The sequence below is a fragment of the Leopardus geoffroyi genome, chromosome B4 (genome assembly GCF_018350155.1).
Source record: "Leopardus geoffroyi isolate Oge1 chromosome B4, O.geoffroyi_Oge1_pat1.0, whole genome shotgun sequence".
NCBI classification, from domain to species: Eukaryota; Metazoa; Chordata; class Mammalia; order Carnivora; family Felidae; genus Leopardus; species Leopardus geoffroyi.
Window position 1 is genome coordinate 96,073,627 of NC_059341.1, and position 17,102 is coordinate 96,090,728.

General features: G+C 37.7%; 1 protein-coding gene across 1 annotated transcript in view; it reads right to left on the reverse strand.

The window, feature by feature from the left end:
• PTPRR (protein tyrosine phosphatase receptor type R) overlaps positions 1-16,752 on the reverse strand; it is a 245,787-nt gene extending 229,035 nt beyond the window's left edge. The window contains exon 1 of the mRNA XM_045463100.1: positions 16,372-16,752. Within this exon, the coding sequence (XP_045319056.1) occupies positions 16,372-16,429 (58 nt within the window). The 5' untranslated portion in view covers positions 16,430-16,752. The remainder of the gene's footprint in view (positions 1-16,371) is intronic.
• Positions 16,753-17,102: the final 350 nt, after the last annotated feature.

Consider the following 17,102-nt stretch of genomic DNA (forward strand, 5'->3'; position numbering starts at 1 on the left):
AGATACTGATGATGAAGAAAAGACTAAGGACAGAGCACTCTAGAATTCTAATATTTTGAGTCAGGGAACTGACTGAAGGAGGCAGCAAAGACAAGTGAGAAGGAATGGTAACAGAAAAAGAGAAAAACCAAGGAAGAGAGAAAAACTTAAGGAAATGTTTCTGAACTTGTAGGTATTATAGGCACCGAAAAATCACTCTCATAGTGATGTCTCTAGAAATAAGTATATGAATGCAACTTCCACGTGTTACCATGGAAGATAAATCCCACTGAAGAACATTCATAGATTTTAAAAATTACAAAGCACACCGAGACTACTTGCATGAGAGACAGTCAGAAGATGGAGTAAGTGGGAAGATTCTCATCTAACAAAGAATAAATAAAAGAGAAAAATAAAGGAGGCTTTAAAATAGGTTGATTTAAAACACCCAGAGATAAAAGAAGAAAATAAGAATAAGGGATTTAAGTAAAAGAGAATAAGCATGTTTCATTCCAAGCGGAAATCATAGAAACAAAAAAATAAGGTAATTGATGAAACGCAATGTATGGGTTATACAGTAGAGTAGACACCACTGAACAGAGATTTAGTAAATTGGAAAAATTTAGGTGACAATTCAGAAATCAGCACAGAGAAATTAAGAGAAGAGATGTGAAAAAGAAGGTAAGAGACTGTGGTAGACTGACTTTTCAGATGGCACTCTGTGATCCACACTTGGTATTCACATCCTTAAAATAATCCCCTCCCATTGACAGTGAGCTGGATCTCACTTTATTCATTTTTTTTTATATGCACCTCTTTGTTTATTGCAGCATCATTTACAATAGTCAAGATATGGAAACAACCTAGTGTCCATCAATAGACAAATGGATAAAGAAGATATTTTTTATATACATATACATATATATATTATACTTTTTAATATACACAAATATACATAAATGGAATATTACACATAAAAAAGGATGTGATCTTGCCATTTGAGACAACATGGATGAGACCCAGAGGGTATTATATCCAGTGAAATAAGTCAGAAAGGTATGGGAATAAAAAGCACAGCATAGAGAATATAGTCAACAATGTTTTAATAATGTAATAATGCGTGGTAAGTGTAGCTTCACTTGTGGTGAGCATTGTACATGTGAAACTAATGTAACATCGTGTGTCTATTATACTCATATAAAAAAGATTTTTTAGGGGCACCTGAGTGGCTCAGTTGGTTGAGCATCTGACTCTTGATTTCAGCTCAGGTCATGATCCTAGGGCTGTGGGATCGAGCCCTGCATCGGGCTCCATGCTATGTGTGGAGCCTGCTTAAGATTCTCTTTCTCAGCCCCTCTCCCTCTGCACCTCCCCCACTCGTGTGTGTGTGTGTGTGTGTGTGTGTGTGTGGACACGCATGTGCTCTCTCTAAATAAAAAAAATGTAAAAAACAATTTTAAGGGGAAAAAATAAAATGGTGTCCTGGAATAGAAAGATGTGTTGTAGATGAAGTGAGGGAGATGGATGATGGTGATATTAAATACTAATTTTTAGAGATTGGAGCATTAATCTAGCAACATTTGCGAAGCTTATTTTTATTTGATGTTGCTTGCTGTTGCTGGTCTGTGTCATATATTCTTGTCATTAAATATAATATCTGAATGTAGGGAGGCTGGAGTCTTGGGAGTATTATACATACTAAACATCAAATGTGAGTTTGGGAATATCACTTAAAATCATATGTAATACAGTGTTTATATTTAAATATTACGTAAACTGATTTAGGAACTATAAGTGGCATTTAAATTTTATAAATAGAAACAATTTCAGATTATATGTGATTTTATAGCTTTTGATAAATGAGTGAATAAGATGGCATTTACAAATTTTTATGGCATTTGTATGGTATTTAAAAAGGTTAGTTTTTGTTGACTGGAATCTTGACCATCTCTGGATTCACATATCTTTCTAAATTTGTTCATGGATTAGAATTGCAGCTCCTAATAGCAGTTTGTATCACCTGCTTAATCCCCCCCCTTTTTTTTTACTTCTGTGGGGTTCTCCAGCCCACCCTCCCACTGCCTTCAGTGCCTACACCATCCTCTCTTCTCTCCCCCACTCCCTCTACGTCATTAGGGTGCTCATATCAGAGTGGTGTCCCTTCCACAGAGTTAAGGTGTCAGCCACCTTAACGTCGATTCATACGTGTAAATAGATTTTTAGTATATATCATTTTCTTGGCTGGTTTTTTTTCTCAAAATAACACAGGAAGAAAAATCCTAAATGTTTTTTTATTACACTGTTTTTGGTTTACACCCTCAAAATTATTATATGATTAAAAGGTATTTGTACAGCAAAATTTTACTTCATTCATTTATTTAATCACTTGAAATATTGAGCATTTGCATGTTGTTCCTTATTTAAGTTTGTTATATAGCACTGTTCAATTTAAATAATTCATATGTGGTCTCTTGGTATGCTTTTAAAATTCACAGTGTTATCAGGAAAACAGTACATATTGAAAAATGCGATATTCCATATTGGGTTGTTCAATATAGGATTAGGTTTATAGGCAGCGTATTAGAAATTATCACTTTGTATTCCTCCTTCCCATTTATGATGGAAATAAAGTCTGTCCATTTTAGCTTTTCTATAACAGCTTTAAATATTACTTTAAATAAAACTTTAAATTTAAAAAAAGGCAGCAACAAAATAATTCACTATAACCTGTAAATAATGGCAGCTCTTTTCCTGATTATTGAGATATTTATAAATGGTAATTTTGTCTCATCAAATAGTCTTTTGTTTCTGGAGCACCAAGGCATTTTGGATTCTGAAGCTTTATAAGGACATGTTATTTGGGGAGTAACTGATGCCAACTTTATTGAGAACACCTATTTTATTTTACTAAGATAATACTTTTTTTGACATGCAGGATTACAGTGACCCAGTTGATTCCAGTACACCACCCCTTACAAAAGAGGAAAAACGGAAATTTTGAAGGAGATGGAGTTTGTACTTCATAGTCTACTTTAAAAGGATACACTGTCTTCGTTTTCATTATACTTTCAGTACAGTTGACTTCTGAAATGTGGATTATAAACAAGTTTGAAGATTAAGAATTTGAAATGGGAATATATGATGAGAAAATACAAGAGCTAACTATTTGGTTCTTTTTCATCTATTAACAATTAGAGTTTTGACACCTCAAAGTTGCACACATTTGATTCTTCAACTTCTTCACTCTTTAACTTTCATCCCTTTCATCCTGGCCCTGCTTCTCACCATGAGATAGAGCTCTTTGCCATTTGTTTCAAACGTAAGAGAAAACGATAGATAAGTTTTGTAACTGCTCTCTCCTCTACCTTTAATTGCACCTGTTATGGGGAGTAACCATACTACCATGTCAGAGAATGAGGTGCCTTGCTCTTTCTCCTGGTCAGTCCATCTCCTGTATACTGGATTCGTCCTCTTGTTTTTCACATGGGACTTTCAGTCTACCAGCTGTCAGCACAGACACCGATGCGAGGCTTAGACCCACAAACCGTGAGATCATGACCTGAGATGAATTTGGACATTAAACCAACGGAGCCACCCAGGCACCCCTGTTCCATACTTTTCTGTTTCCTTTTACGACTCTAATACTGGATCTCACTTTAGACTTACTCTTAACCAACAGATAATGGCAAAGGTGATGGGATATTACTTTCTTGATTAGGTAAAAAAGATGTCACTTCTGTGTTGCTAGGAGACTCTCTCCTGCTGACTTTGATGAAGCAAGTTGCCATGCTGGGATGTTAAGGGATCTGGTGACAGAAAATGAGCAAGTTATCTTCTGATGGTTTCTATTTTCTCTGTGTAGAAGTGAGGCCATCTCATAAGCGAGAGGACAAAGGAGGAAAGATAGTTACGTTTCAGAAAAATGGAGAAAGATTGAAACAGTTCTTGAGATAAAGTTGATCTGAGATCTGAGATGTGTAGTAGGATTCCTCATCTTCACTGAGAATTCAGTGGTAACTGTCTCAGGCCCCTAAGGGATAGAGTGTCTCACAGAATGTTTAGCAAACAGCTTTTCGAAGATACTCATCTGCATTTAAAATATAAGTAGTTTGATCACTGAAACAGCATTTATGTGCAAATAGCCAGTTTTGATGGTCATAAAATTCCATGATTTAAATTTCACTTTGGATATGACCTTGGTAATCTCTGAAGAGATCTTTAACAAAGAGCAATGGATAGGGGAGCCTGGGTGGCTCAGCTGGTTGAGTGTCCGACTTCAGCTCAGGTCATGATCTCATGGCTTGTGAGTTCGAGCCCCGCGTTGGGCTCTGTACTGACAGCTCAGGGCCTGGACCCTGCTTCGGATTCTGTGTCTCCCTCTGTCTCTGCTCCTCCCCCGACTTGTGCTCTATCTCTCTCAAAAATAAACATTAAAAAAAATTTTTTTTAAAGAACAATGGATAAAATGACAATGTTAAGTTAGAGTATGTTATGATCCATTATTTCAGATTCAGGGTGGTAACTCTTAGATGCACCAGGTAGAATGGCCTTGCATGCACCATCTCAGAATAAATTCTCAAGCAGCAAGGGTCAATCAGTAACCTGTGAAAGGAACAAAAGGATGAAGCAGCATTCTCTCAGAGACCCGAAAAAATGAACAATCAAAAAAGGGAAACTTGGTTCTCTGATCATTTTGTGAAAGGATAACCATTGTTTTTAAAGCACTGCCAGCACTTTCCTTTCTAGAAAGTAGATATAAATGGATAGCATCAGGGAAGTCCCTTGGGAATTTCTACAAGAGAAAAGATGAGGCTCTCATCTGATTTGTAAACGCCTCTCAGGAAAATGTTAAAAATACACAGGAGTTCCAATGAAAGTCTATATAGAAGATGCCTATTAATGATAGCCAGAAAGGAAAGAAACATACTTCTTAAAAAAGCAATGGACCAGGAGGTAAGGGACCTAGATTCTAGTTGCAACACCCCTACCCCCATCTATGTAAGCCTGAACAAGTCTCCTCACAGCTGAGCCTCAGTTTTCTCCTCAGAGAATGAAAATGCTTCTGGTATATCTATGACTAGATTAGAATGCACTGTACTTCAGTAAAAGAGAAGCCCCAACTCAATTGGATCTTGCATGATTCTGACTTTTTTCTCAAGAGATAAGTTTTTCCATATGTACAATAAAGAAGTACACTTACTTTCCATAAGGAAAATAAAAAAGGTTACACCTAAAGCTTTACAGTTATACTCACTTTTCTAATTTTTTCTGATGTAATGAATTATATTACTGTTATGTTTTTGCTTCATCTAAGATAGCTAAGATTGCTGTTAGCCTCCAGTTCCCCTTAATGAAATTTGCTTTCCTCCATATATCCTCTTGGGACATCTTCAAAACCCTCCCTTAAAGAATGCAACTTATGTATATACAAGGTACGGATAGTGATCCTTTATAATGTATTACTTTGTATCCTCTGAAATTTGTGATTTTTTTACATTTATTTTAAATTTAAGACAATAAATGTCCAGACTGTAGTCAAGTTTCAGTTTATGTTTTCCCATGATTTCGATTTTTTCCAGAAAGAACAAAATTATATGCATATCACCAACATTCATGTATCAGACTCAAAAGGCTGTTTTTCACTTAGTTCAAGTTTTTTTTTCCCACCATTCAGTGTGTCATACACCGTTGCCACTGTTCTTTTCCAAATGTCTGATGTGTACTATGACTGACAACTACTTCTCTCTGGGTCTAATCAATTAGATCAATAGACCAAATACAATAAAAGAGCCCCTGGGAACTTATAGGAGCAGTGATTTCCAGAAACGATATCCTTGGATGTAAGGAGGCTAACATTTAAACTATTCTCTCAGCTGTTCTGCAATTCTATTGGTAATGGTTAACCCAAGATGTCACTACAGTACTAATCTCCAGTTACAAGGACCACCATAGTAACCCTGACTCTTCCTGATGAACACTGCAGTGCCCCCCAGATGTGACAGCTGATGTCTTTTAGGATAACCTCCCAGCTCTAACATATGATCACTCCTACCAGTGTTTTCATGGAAAGTTACACCAGTGTTTTGAAAGAGTACATATGGCCCTGTCTATCTATAAAGTCAGTTTTATAAAATTCAGTTTGCGTGTCTTACATTCTAACAACATACATGTATGTATGTATTTATATGTACCACATTTATTTGGTTTTGTAGCCTGACAGCAGACAACAAATTTGACCAAAAAAAAAAAAAAAGGTTCATCTTCAAATGAGCAATTATGTGATAAAAAGTAAAAAAATAAAAATAACAAAATGAGAGTTTCTACAAGATAACTATGGAATTTATAAAAATTATAAACCATTATGGCCCCTGTTAAACAAAAGGCTTGGATGAGCTTGTCACTGAAGGAACACTTCTTTCCAGGAATGGTTTTCCTAAAATCTGGTCTAAAGCACGGGTATCTATGATGTGAAAACATAATCCCACGAGGAGGTGCTATGTCATTCTCTAAAAGACTATTTAAATGTTTCACATGTTTGACCAGTGATGTGTCTAGTATATCTATATATTTTTTTAAATACCAAAGTAATCAGTCTATCTCATAGAGCTGGCTCTATTCTTTTCTATGTAGGAGAGAACCTGAATCCTAATGATTTTAATTAAGGCATCTTGTAAACTTTTTCTGTATGTTCTTTGATATAAACACTCCTTCATATTTCTTGAAATATTCCATTAGAAGATGTAGTTCCTGCTCCTATTTCCAACCCGCTGTAACTACTTACTTCTTCCTCTTTATCTTATCCACCCAAAGTTGAGCTGCACAATAACCAACTCTATTTGGGAGTCGCAGGACTGACTGTCATTTCAGGAAAAATCCACTGTGTGCTATGTGCCGGTGGCAAAATTACAATGAACGAGTTTCATGTTTCTTGATTTCTGCCCAGCTTTAATAGAGTTATTTTTCATCTGATAAATGCATGTTAGAGTACAGCATAATACAGTTAGGACAGTGCCCTTTGGGACAATGTGACTAGACATAAGTCACAAGGAAGGAATGGGGTTAAGACCACTGGCCTCAGACTCTGCTGGAGAAAGTGAGATTTATGTCAGTTCAGACAAGTGCAGTCAGAAGCCCCCACCGCTCCAGCCCCCATTCCTGAAGAACTGAGCTGAAGGATATTTGCAGGAGAGGTCGACAAGAGTGAATGCTACTATCTCTTAAATCCTACACAGCCATTAAGAGAACTTCATCAAGATATGCCTTCTGGGGAAATTCAGAAGTACAGAAAAATGATCATGTGGCTGGAAAGCTGAGAAATACTACTCTCTGAAGAAATCATAGGAATTGAGTCCCACATGTACTTACTGAGTAATGAAGCAGTGCATTTGTAAAATCTAACTTTTATACTTCAGTTATTGTTATGCAAACAGCTAAAATATTATTTACAAATAGTTATAGAGATTATAAATTATTTCCATCATTTTTATAGTAGAGTCCTCCAGATGATTTGAAAGGTGGGATCCAACAGCAAGACAAAGAAGAAAATACGTGTCTGTTTTAAGAATAATTCTCACAGTAGATTAAGAATTATATTAAAACATAGCAAAATGAACATTAGAACAAACAAAATGAACATTAGAAAATTAAAATATTGCCATAGTAATGACATTACAGAGATGTAAATGTCTGGATATTGGGGTAGGAGGAGGGTGAAGAACAAGGTCCAGTGGCCACTTGAAGAGACCCCTGCCTGGTCCCCCCTGCCTACAGTTAGATAGAGATTTGGAGACACTTGGTAGGCCCTTAAGTCAACACTTCCATTCCATTCTGTCTTAGTCCCTTCCTCCATCATTTGAAATTAATATCACTGGTCTAAGGCACTGCTCTGTCATAATTCTTTGAAAAATAAACCTCTACTAGGGGACGACCACGCAATTAACAACTATTCTTACCTAGAGTAGAAAGTGCTCCAAGATACCAGTTAATCATTTGTCACCCGACCTCTCCTACCCCTAATCAAATAATACTTGGCACTTAAATGGCACTTACTAAGTGTAATTAGCATACAATATCCTATTTAATACACAACTGTACAGTTGTATAATATATAACCTCCATTTTAAAAAGAGGAAATTGAGACTTAGAAAGATTAAGTAACTTGCCCTAAGTTACAGAGCTAGAAAGTGATCGTGTGTGGATTTGAACCCGATCACAATATCATGCTCTTAACTACTATGGTATTCTGTTAAAGGTTATCTAAAAATATGGCATTTTCCCCTTTATTTTAATTTTCTCTTTACTTCTCTCTTTAAGCTATTTTATTTTCTTCCAGAGAGAATAAAAATACTGTCTTGAATCAACAAGGCAAAGCAAGTAAGTTGCATATAATTTAAAACCACACCACATGTTAGTGGATTGATGGGCTTTCAAGCTAACTCACCATGTTATGTACAGCATTCTTTGTATGGAGCGTCTTTCCCAGTAACCCAGTGATTGGAGTTGGCTCTGTACAGTTATGCATAGTGCTTGAATTCCCCTCCAGGGTCCATCAGGAGTTGGGGTGTTACTATAGTGAAAGAAGAGCAGTAGAGTCTTGCTCTGTACATGTTGCTGTATAGGCTGGTGAGACACTCTTATTCCGTGTTCATTTTGTGCTCTTTTCCAAGGATCAGTAGTTAAGGGCTGCCTTAATCCATTGTGCACATTTAAATGAGGACGTGGACATTGCTTCAGGTCTGAACTAGGAATAAAATGATTCATGTCCTCACTGAACTTGGCATTTGCTTCGGTATAATTAAACATACTGATCTACGTTTAATACAGATACAGATACCTTGCTGCATCATGTAAACAATTAGTTTTGCTTTGTTTTTGGTCCATGCGGCTGCAATTTTAATGGACACGAACATCTTAATAAATTGAAATCAAATGAGATTTGATTATGAGGACAGTCTTGATAGCCATTACGAGTAAAAAATTATTTAAATGGAAAGTGCTAATAACGTTCATAATATAAATTTGCTAATTGTCAGTCTGTGACAAATATCATTGCAATAGCAGACACTTTACAGAGATATTATCTGGGGAAAAAGCATTAGGAAATTTGATCTTAAAATAATAATTTACCATTAAATATTTTTTTCAAAGCTATTAAAATCCTTTATGCTGGGAAATATCAATGTTACTCTAAATGTGTCAGCATTTGTAAGTGCTTTGAAAATGAAGAATGCATTCATGGGCCAAGCAGGATCTTTCAAAATCCCCTTTTAAAGGGAAAAAATGGCTTTTTCTACCTTTTAAATTTGACTTTGTAAACAGTTTTTAAAAGATTCAGTAATAAACTTACCATAAAATATGACAGCTATATTATCATTAGTACTAATGGAAATACATGGGTTTTGATGTGTGAGCCATCATTTTATAAAAAGTAACTTTTTACAATTCACAAACTAGTCTCCATTCTTCAGATATAAGCATGTCTCCCTTTAGGTGTAGCATTTTTCCATATGAAAAAAATGTATGGTATCCAAAAATTTTATGGTTCCATAAACACTTTAGCTACACATTAAAAGAGAGAAAGAAAATGTACACAGCCATTCAAATACTCCTAAATTTTCTGTGATGGTTTGTTTTTTGTTTGAGAGAGCAGCGGAAGATTGGATTATTTGGGGTCTTGATATATTGAACCCACTAACTCACACTTCCGCTTGATTTTGAATGTGTTAAGTGGCTCATATTTGTTATTGCAAGATAGATGATAACCAATCAGTAATCAAAATTAGGAGTTCTGGATCTATTCCTTAGTTCATAACTCTCACGCTATGTGTCTTATCTAATTCCTTGATCTATTTAAAATAAAGACATTCATCTCATTCCCATCCTGAAGTAGTATAAGAAACTCATTTAGGAATGTCTAACTAAGAGGAGTTCAACACACAACTCCACTACAACTATCATCATGCCCAGGGTGCACAAACTTATCCTACAAACTATGTTTAAATGAAAGCTTTTCTGTCCCATTTCATTTCTTTGTAACTAATCAATGTAAATTGGATTGAGGGAACAATAGTAAAATCAATTCTACTCTTCACAGTTATGAAGATAAGATGTAATCTCTTTAATTTAATTTATTATAATATATTTTGCCTAATACATCCTGAATGCGTTTATTCATTCATTGGACATTCATTGATGGCATACTAGGCAACAAGTTCTAGGAAATGGTATAGAAGCTACAATTCCATTATTATCCTCAAAAAGCTTCAATATACAGGCTAAGTACAATAACAGAAGAATATACAGGGCCCCAAAGGAAAACCCAGGAAAGTTACTTGAACGACATGGGATATCAAAGGAAGGATTCTCAAAGTAGGCAATGCCTGATGAAGATTTGAAATGGGAGGAAGAGTTGTCTAGAAAAAGAAGCAGAGATGGGTATTTAAGATAAATGGACCAATATGTGAAAAGTATGAGAGGCATGGCAAACCAAAAGAAATTTGGTCTTAGTGTGATAATAGTGTGCAAAGATGGCCGCCATGACAGGAAATAAGAATGGAATTAGCCAAGACCTGAGGGTGGAAGACTTTGCCCTGCTAATGAATTTGGGTTTTATTTTAAGAGAAAAGAAAATAGCTGTATTAAAGAATTGTACAAGGGGAGAACATGATCAGATATGCTTTTTTTTTTTCAAGTTTTACCTCCGACATTATTATGAGGGATGGATGTGATAAGAGGATTGTATTGTAAGATACTATATGAGAAATAAGGACCTACCCCAAGGCAGTGATGTGAACATGGAGAGTGGAGAAGACTTGGTGACCTTTCAGATGAACACAGTAAAGGAGGGAGGGCACAGGATGAGTTATTAATTTCCGGCTTGGGTGATCGTGGGGGATCTTGGTGTTGTTCACAATGATAGGAAATACAGAAATAAGAGCAATTGTGATGGGAAGCACTGAGTGCTAATAGATAAATATAAGGTGTTTGTGGGATATCCCATGACTCCTAGGTAATTATAACTACATGACTGAGATTCAGGAGAAATATATGAAATTAAAATATGGATTTAGGAATCTTTGATATGTAGATCTGAATATAATCATCCAGGGATATTGTACAGAGAGGGAAATAAAAGCAGACACATAAATTCTAGAAAGTGCTAACCATTAAATACTACTCAGAGGAAGACCTAAAAGTAGAAACTGAGGAATGGCTTGAGAGATAAGAGGGAACCTAGAAAGTAGTGGCTATCCAATGGAAATCAGTGAGGAGAATTCTCAAATACAGAAAGAGATAAAATTAGATAAATGATGTAAATATTCATTGGTAAGAAGAAGATAACTTAATTATGTTCAACATATCATAAATGGGACAATAAGACAAGGATTGGAGTTGGTAGAGAAACAGATGAGAAACAAAAAAGAGAATGATAAATGTGTATAATGAATTCCAGAATTTTTATAAGGCACTAGTCAGGGTATGATCTCCAATAAAATACGCAATCTTCAAGGTGTTAGGAGTGTGTAATGTTCAGTATACATATATATATGCCTCTGATGTGCCAAAGAAGCAGACAGGTTTGTCCACGTACTTTAAATCTTGTTTATAAATTAGCTATATGAATCCTTTTGTATCACAATAGCTGTTCCTACATGTATGTACAAGGCATTTCACTAAGAAATGAAAATATAGCGGAACCAGCAAGGCATTTGAGCTGTATAGCATCTGGTAATCAATTTGAAGGAGTTGATGTGCAGTTCTGGTCTCTTGCAAGCCCATCCATATTGTTCTTAAGTTCACAATGCTGAAAAAGTCTGTTTGAGATAGTATGTCTCCTGGGCATGTGAGGTCCTAGGGAGAAACCTGAGTGTTGGATAAATGAGCTCTGTTGAAGTCCATTCTAGAAGTGGCTAAGTTGACTAAGTGTGTCTTGCATGGGTGCCAAGAAGCAGTTAAATGCAAAAGAGAGAGACCAAAAATATCACTGTGTTGTTTCTATTTATTCAATATAATTTAAGTCTTTAGTAGCTTTTATGCCAGGCACCGCCCCCAGGTGCTAGGCTGGGCAGGAACTTCAATAAATACAGCAGTAAACAAAACAGACAAATATCTTTGTCTTTAAGGAGCTTACATTTCAAAGGGGAAAGGAGGAATCACAGTAAACAAAACAAATAAATTAAATATATGATATGGAAACTGGTGAAAAACCTCTGGGGAAAAAAGTAAAGCAGGAAAGGGTATTGACGTTTTTTGCGGGGAGAAGATGAAATAAATATTAAATAGGATAGTTAGTGAGGGCCTTCCTGAGAAAGTAACATTTGAGTAGAAGGCTAAAATGAAGGGATTAAGCCAGAGATACTCGTGGAAAGAGTGTTTCAGGCAAAGAAAAATGCAAAACAAATGAGGTGGGCTAGTGTCTGGCATCTTGGAACAGCAAGGAGACCAATGTGGCTGAAGACAGACAAAAAAGAGGACAGTAGTGAGAGACGATATCAAGGAGATAATGGGAGAAGAGAATATGGTAGAACTTGGGCCATTGTAAGGGTTGTGTTGAGCGATTTTGAACAGGAAAAACAAATTCTGGAGTTCATTGAGAAAAGACATTTTAAAATCTTAAAGAATAATGTATTATTTTCCTATCAATCTACCCTTTCTTTTGAAGGTGGTGCCTCTGCAAATGATTTCCCTGATCCTCCTGGTCTCACCATAGGAATCCTTCTTTCTCAAAGACTAGAGAAATTGACTGTGCATTTCTCTGAGAGTGAAGCTGTTATCTTCAGAAGATACATCGAAGGCAGTCTTCAATGCTGTCCAGAATGCTCAACAGTAAGAACAACGTGAACGTTTGAAAGAACCTTTTCCAGAGCTTAGAGAGAGAGAAATGCATTGAAATCGCGTTCTGTTTTGTTGTTGTTGTTGTTGTTGTTGTTGTTTTTGTTTTTAGCAAAACATTCACTAGAAACAATAAAGCTTTCACATGAGAATTTTTAACAGCCCAAGACCTTCACTCCTTTGTAAGTAAAACACTACTCAATAAATATCATCTCCTGAAACAGAACATAGGTTTTTGGGCAAAGAAAGAGAAAAGACAAGGAAAAAATAAGCTTTCTGTAAATCTTAGGGTACCATCCATATTATTGGGGCACACTTTCTTGGATATTCCTGAAGTAGTCTTTTCAACTGGAGTTTATGTATCACATTGGTTCATAGAAGGAGTAAAGAATGAGTACAGCTAGGTAAAAAGGATTTGACTAACTCAATGGTGGCCTTAACTCAATGGTGGCCACTAACTCAATGGTGGCCTTTCCTACTGTATGATTTCATACAATATACAGTCACAGGTCTGAACACATGCGTTTTCATCTTGACTATGCTGTTAACTGGCATAACTGTTAAATAGTTACATTTACTATTTAAAGTAAACACTGTCTACCATTTACTGGATCTTAGTTTTCTTACCCGAATAGTAAGCAGTTGGATAGACAATAACTACAACTTTCCTTGTTAGGGAGATCTAGGAAAATGAGCTGCCATAGAAAGAGTTGAAACTGAGTTATTTAGCAAGCTCTAGGCTCAGTAATTTATTAGAATTATTTTACCTAAAGATGTTAATTACACAGTATTGTACCTCTCATCATCTTTTTGTTCCCACGGACACTACAAAGAGACCACAGTACTTTTCCCTATTAAGCCAGTTAAAACTCAGGGTTGGTCAGAATTTATTTATTTATTTATTTATTTATTTATTTATTTATTTATTATTTTCTTGCTTGCTTATTATTTTGCATAGTGTCTTAGGTAATTATGACCAAATAATTGGAGATGGCACTCAAGTTGAAAATAGTTGGCTACCATCATTAGGGGAATGATTATCTGGAAGGCAACAGTTCCTTGTTGCCTGAGTAGAGCACTCACATCCTGTCAGCCAATTTCTCCCATCCCTAAATGGTTCTAATATGTTATCAGTTCCACCAGCATGAAGTAGCTGTTGGCACCCAGGGCATAACCAAAATGGACCAATTAGCTTTTCAGTAAAGAGGGCGAAAAAAGAGAATTCTTTTCCCTCCTTTATAAGCCTCGCTTCTATCCTGAGAGGAAAGCGTTCTGTAAAAGAAACAAACTCACTCAACAAGTAATCAATGACTTCTTGCTCTTTGTCCTCCCACCCATTCGCTTTCTTATTACTCAAATCTACAGGAGCTTAGATCAAAAAATATGTGTTTCAGTTCCAATGAAAGTCCTAATAATGTTATTAGATAACTGTGATGAATTTTAATCTGATGACAGCTTGTGACCCACAAATTGCTGTTTAAAATTAAAATGCATTCAAAATGAAACTGGCAAGACAGCTACACTATTAAACTTGCAATCTGCTGTGAAAAAACACCTATCAAAAGCACTATATTAAATATGAATACAATTAATTTCTATATAGCATCTTGCAATTGAAATATGAAAATGATAGCCCAACAATGCATTGCCTTATCAATTTCAAATTGGTTGAATATTTTTTTTCAACTTAAGAAGTCAAAGTAGAGATGGGCAGGCTTGTCTCTGGTAATACACCCTTTGGCAGAGCTCCAGGTATAATCTAGGGCTACAGACTTCTAGGTTTCCCCTTTGATCAACAAAATCCTCTACTTTCGTCATCCCAAATGTTCACCTACAATCAATTTAGAAATGTTTTCCACCTGCCTAGATTGAAGTTTATTTATAACTTTGAAGCTATAATTGCTCAAGATACATTAAGTGTAATCTTTAGAATTTCTTATATATTAGTTTTCAAGAATGACTACACTGACATTTTTGATAGATCAGCTAAATCATTCTTAAACTTGGTAAGAACTGAGGCTTTTTCTTTAAAAAAATTTTTTTGGCAATGGATGTTTGTATCAGTGCTATCATTAAACATAATAATGTAAATAAAACTCAACCCAATGTGCATATTTTCATCCCCAATTTCAACATTAAACAACTGTATGTAGTAATAAAATGATGCAGTACAGCTGTTTGCAAATAACTTAATGACCAAGTCAAAGCTATTTGCTAGTTTTTAAAAGGTGCCAAAGAACTATTGAAAATTTCACAATAAAACATCATAACTATAACAATTAACATGTGTACTTAACTACAGCCTTAATATTCTCATGTATTACTTGTTGAAGAGGTTCACAATACATTAAAAAAGCACAAGCTAGAAATGAGGAATACCATATTTTACTTGCATTATTGCACACATAGGAAAGGAACTCACCCACTCTTTTTAAAAGATACCACAAGAATTGTGATTTTGCAGCCATTATTTTTATTCATTACCCCTGGGATATAATACATGCTCAATAAATGTTAGGCGAAGGAATGAATGAGTATGTGTGATTGGGTGACAAGAGAACTCGGGGAAAATATCTAGTCTTTGGTTGCTACAGGACTACTGCATGGACAACTGCTGTCGCAGTAGGGTGCCCAAAAATCTCTCTGCCATATTCTATTTTGGTACATGTGTGTGTAAAAATGATAAAGGATTCAGTCCAGCAAGTCCTTGCATTACACAGAGACTGCATGTATCCAAAAAGCAGGATCTGTAGTGGCATTGCATATAAAATTCCCCAGGTACCCTCTAAGGTTTGCTCCTATATGAAATCTAATATTGGTTCTGATGTCAAATATGTTTATATTTGGGCGCAGCCTCACTGTCACTCTTGGCCGGTCCTCCCCAAATCTGTCCCAGGGACAGTGCCTACCCTGGGGTTGTCAGCCTTGAAACTGTGATTGGGTTTTTGTTTGGTGCCCTCGGACGCTGACCATGATGCTGAAAGAGAAGAGGGGGCCCTATTTTAAACCTTTCCTTCTTCTTATTGGCTTAGAAAATTCGAGTGACAAGAGCAGGGGCCAAAGGAGCCTGGAGCGGCATCATTAACGTGAACCATGTATTTCGATCTTTTGGGCGGAGATGTGGTCCTTCAGGTTACAGTCAATGCATCCCTGCGAGCTCTCGCTAAGCCCAGGGACCTTAGGATGTAGCCGCTGCAGTAGAAAAGGTTACATTCAGCAGGATGTCTTGTCTGTCTCCTGAAAAATTGGCAGTCAAGTGCATAGCCTAGAGACAGGATTAGGGAGGGAGTCTAGATGGAGGGGAAGCAAACCTGTGTTCATATTCAAAATGTTCACTACGATTCGTACCAGGTAAGGAAAAATCGAGGGCTGATTTTAGCTTAAGTTTTCCGCCTCAGTCTTCCAACAGGTGCACAACTCCCTCACCTCTTGCCTGTCCGTACTGTCCTGCTTTGCCTTTCTACAGCTTTCTCGGCGAGGCAAGCTTTTCCTAGAGTCCTCAAGCATGTGCAGTTTCCCATCTCATACACAGCTCCAGCTCTACGCCCCGCCACCCCTTACCTGCAGCGTGAAGATTAAGAAGCAGGCACAGCGCAGGGAGGCAGACTGCTGTCCGCATAGTGCTTGCATTGAGCGGTGGAGGGGGAACTCCGCCACGACCCCACTTCAGGCAAAGTGTTATTAGAAAGAGCCACCGCCAAGGGTCCTCTGGTCTCCGGGTTTCATTCTCAGGTCCTGGCTGGGCTCGCAGAGGTCTGTGGCGCCGACAGAAGCCAGCACCAGCTTCGCCTCCCGAAGAGAGGGCGAGAGGGAGGATGAGTAGGAGGCGGCTAGGAGGGGGGCGGAGCAGGGCAGGGGCGAGGCGCTCGGCGGCGGCTGCTGCTCGGCCTTCTGGAAGCCCGCAGCCGCCGCGGAGAAGGCGGGGTGGACTCCCGCGCCAGCCCCGGAGCCCTCCGCGCGGGGCCAGCGCAGAGCCAGCAGCAGCCAGACGCGCCGCGCCAACTGAGCATGCCCAGCGCTGGCCCTCGCGCCGCACGGAGTTTCAAAGTGGATTCCACTTCTCCGGGTCTTCGCGGCGGCTGCGAGGGGGGCTGGCTGCTCCGAGGGGGGCTGGCTCCTCCGAGGGGGGCGTCTAGCGGTGGTTCTTAATGAGAGCCCGTCTAAGACCCGGGGCTGGGTGGGGAGGGATAAATTTGGGCCTGACCAGAGGAACCACAGGACCTTAAGACCCACCCTAGTCCCTCCTCTGCACGTGGACAGGGCTCGCTGCTGGCCCAAGGGTGCCCAGGGCT